Raw genomic sequence first — 2,500 nt, forward strand, 5'->3', positions numbered from 1 at the left:
TCTTATTGGTGGGAGAGGCCATATTGTTCTCCGATAGTTGGTTTAGCTATGGTAGTGTTTGATTATGTACCGTAGTTCATCGGTGGTTTAATTTTTTTTTTCAGTTTAATGGCCATGGCGACGATCTTCATCCTGGACTACCAAGACCGCCGAAAGAGTACGACTTCCGCCCCGACCCCGTAAGTGGAGCCCGTTAGACGTTCAAACCCGAGACTTGTAATGGAACTGATTCCCTTTCACCGTAAATCGTTGATGATCACGTTTTTGTAAATGACACCCTTGTTTTTTTCCTTCTCTTCGCAGCACGACTACGACTACGCCCATTTACCTGTCGTCCTCCATGATAACTCCAACGTTCCGGCCTCCCTCCACAACGAGGACGACTTCGACAGACGACGGGTCCCTTGCCTCCACCTGGTTCACCACGAAGCCTTTCACGACGACCACCACGAGGATGCCGGTCTACCCGCTGCCGCCCGTCATCGGCAAGCCGGACGGGTGTTACGACGATGGGCCGACGTGCCAGGTAGGCAGCTCATGCGTCAATTCGTGGACATTGTTTTATTTTCTGAAGTTTAATATCCTGTAGTGGAATTGCAGAATTTACTGGATAGTTTTGGAGTTTTGGAAAATTACTTTGAGCTTATAAATCGTGTTCTTGTAGGTGTTCTGCTGCCCCGTGGATGAACCGATGCTCGGTCCGAGCCCCACGACAGCGAGCCCCATCACCATCACACGACGGCGCCCGCATGGTTAGTTTATAATGGAAGATAGTGATGCTGTTTCGTATGATAGACCGAAATGTAATTTAATCATAGCAATGGGAACTGACAATTTAAAATTTACAGATTTGCTTAAAATACTCATTTTTAGGAGAAAGTCATTAATAAAATATCGAACATAGTTAACTGATGCATATCATCGCATGGCTTTCAGGCACAACGACGGTTCTGCCCACCATGTCTCGGTACAGCGAACTCATCACCAATAAGCTTTCCACCAGCGACCCCAACACCGTTAATGACTCTACTACACAGGCAGAGACACAGCGACTCAAGGTAATTTGACCGTTGATGAGATAAAGTTATTTTGTAGATGTGACTGATGCTACGAAAACATTCTGTGAAAACTCATATTTCCCCGTGTCACACACTAATACCTTTCAACTTTACCCTCCAGCCTGTTCCAAGCAAGAAGTCTACATCCTTGGACCAGTACTCCAGGCATTCGCGATACCCAGCACGCATGATGAGTCGCCCATCCAACTTCCGTAGCATCAAGCAGACTCTCAGCAAACGTTCCATCCACACCAAGAGGTCCACCGCAAGTACCAGGGACCATTTCAAGCCGCAGACAAGTAAGTTGTCGAGCTTTCATTTTTATCTATCGTTGATATCGTTAGAAGTAAGTACTGAATACCTTATTATGTTTCCAAGTCGCATAACTATATAATTGTCACTTCTAGCGAATGAATAAAAAATATGTAAACATTTTTTTTCTTTCTTCGCAGGAGTAAACATACAGATCCCCACCGTAATGATCGTCGAGTTGAACACAAGCATCAATCACCTGTACTGCTTCAATTCCTCCGAGTTCTATCAGGACTGCTTGATGAACAACGCCACCAATTACACGTACATGCTCCCCATTTCCAGGTTCATGCCACACACCAACCTCACGTTACAGTTCAGGTAAGGCTATGGACACAGTTTAAGCACGATATGTATTGTATTTAAGGATTATACGTGAAATTATGTAAGGATATTGAGGACAAGTGCTAACACAAGGAAGATGTGGAGGAAGAAAAAGAACGGAAAGGAAAAAGGGAGGAAGTAAGAAGAAAAGGAAGAAAAAGAGGAACGAGGGACAATAACAACGAAAGGGAAAAGGGATACTAACTGAAAATATCAAAGGCAAGTAATCTAAGATTTTTAAGTCTCTCTTCATTCCTTTCAGCTTCATGTTGGGGGCGACACCCAGACGGCCTTTCTTCTGCGGGAACTCGAGCGACAGCATCCCTAGCTTCCCCTCCGAACAGTGCTCGGATTCTGGCGGTCTGCTGTCGCCCAACGAGGTCGTCGAGGGCGTTGGCGACGGTGCCCCGGGCTCCTACTACGTCACACTGAAGAACGTTGGCATGTGGCACCAAGTGTTATACAAGTTCCGGATACCGAAAGATGTAGAGGAGGAGGTCAGTATTTAGTGTCGCCACAGAAAGTATGATTTACATATGATTTACACGCGCGCACGCACATTTATGTGTATTTAAAAGTCATAAAACAATTTATTTGACAAAAATATTTATTATATGGTACCAGTCATTTACCTTTACAAAACCCATAAGAACCCGTCCAAAGGATGTTTTCAGACTAATTCTACAATTAAACGTGATATTAAGTGAAATTGAAAATTATATAACAATTACTTTTCTGTTTGCAGGACACCTGTAACCTATCATCGGACCAGCTTGGCTTGGAATACTACGAACTTAACTTCATAT

At 44.2% G+C, this 2,500-nt stretch overlaps 1 protein-coding gene across 5 annotated transcripts in view; it reads left to right on the forward strand.

Annotated features, from left to right (window-relative positions):
• LOC125028560 (myelin regulatory factor-like protein) overlaps positions 1-2,500 on the forward strand; it is a 76,703-nt gene that overhangs the window by 71,996 nt on the left and 2,207 nt on the right. For all 5 annotated transcript variants that reach the window (XM_047617953.1, XM_047617951.1, XM_047617949.1 and 2 more), the window contains 8 exons: positions 105-179; positions 304-526; positions 665-752; positions 937-1,058; positions 1,180-1,357; positions 1,511-1,691; positions 1,957-2,191; positions 2,440-2,500. The exon at positions 2,440-2,500 is cut by the window's right edge and continues 2,207 nt beyond it. In XM_047617953.1, the coding sequence (XP_047473909.1) occupies positions 105-179; positions 304-526; positions 665-752; positions 937-1,058; positions 1,180-1,357; positions 1,511-1,691; positions 1,957-2,191; positions 2,440-2,500 (1,163 nt within the window). The remainder of the gene's footprint in view (positions 1-104; positions 180-303; positions 527-664; positions 753-936; positions 1,059-1,179; positions 1,358-1,510; positions 1,692-1,956; positions 2,192-2,439) is intronic.

Source organism: Penaeus chinensis, chromosome 9 (genome assembly GCF_019202785.1).
Source record: "Penaeus chinensis breed Huanghai No. 1 chromosome 9, ASM1920278v2, whole genome shotgun sequence".
Classification (NCBI taxonomy): domain Eukaryota; kingdom Metazoa; phylum Arthropoda; class Malacostraca; order Decapoda; family Penaeidae; genus Penaeus; species Penaeus chinensis.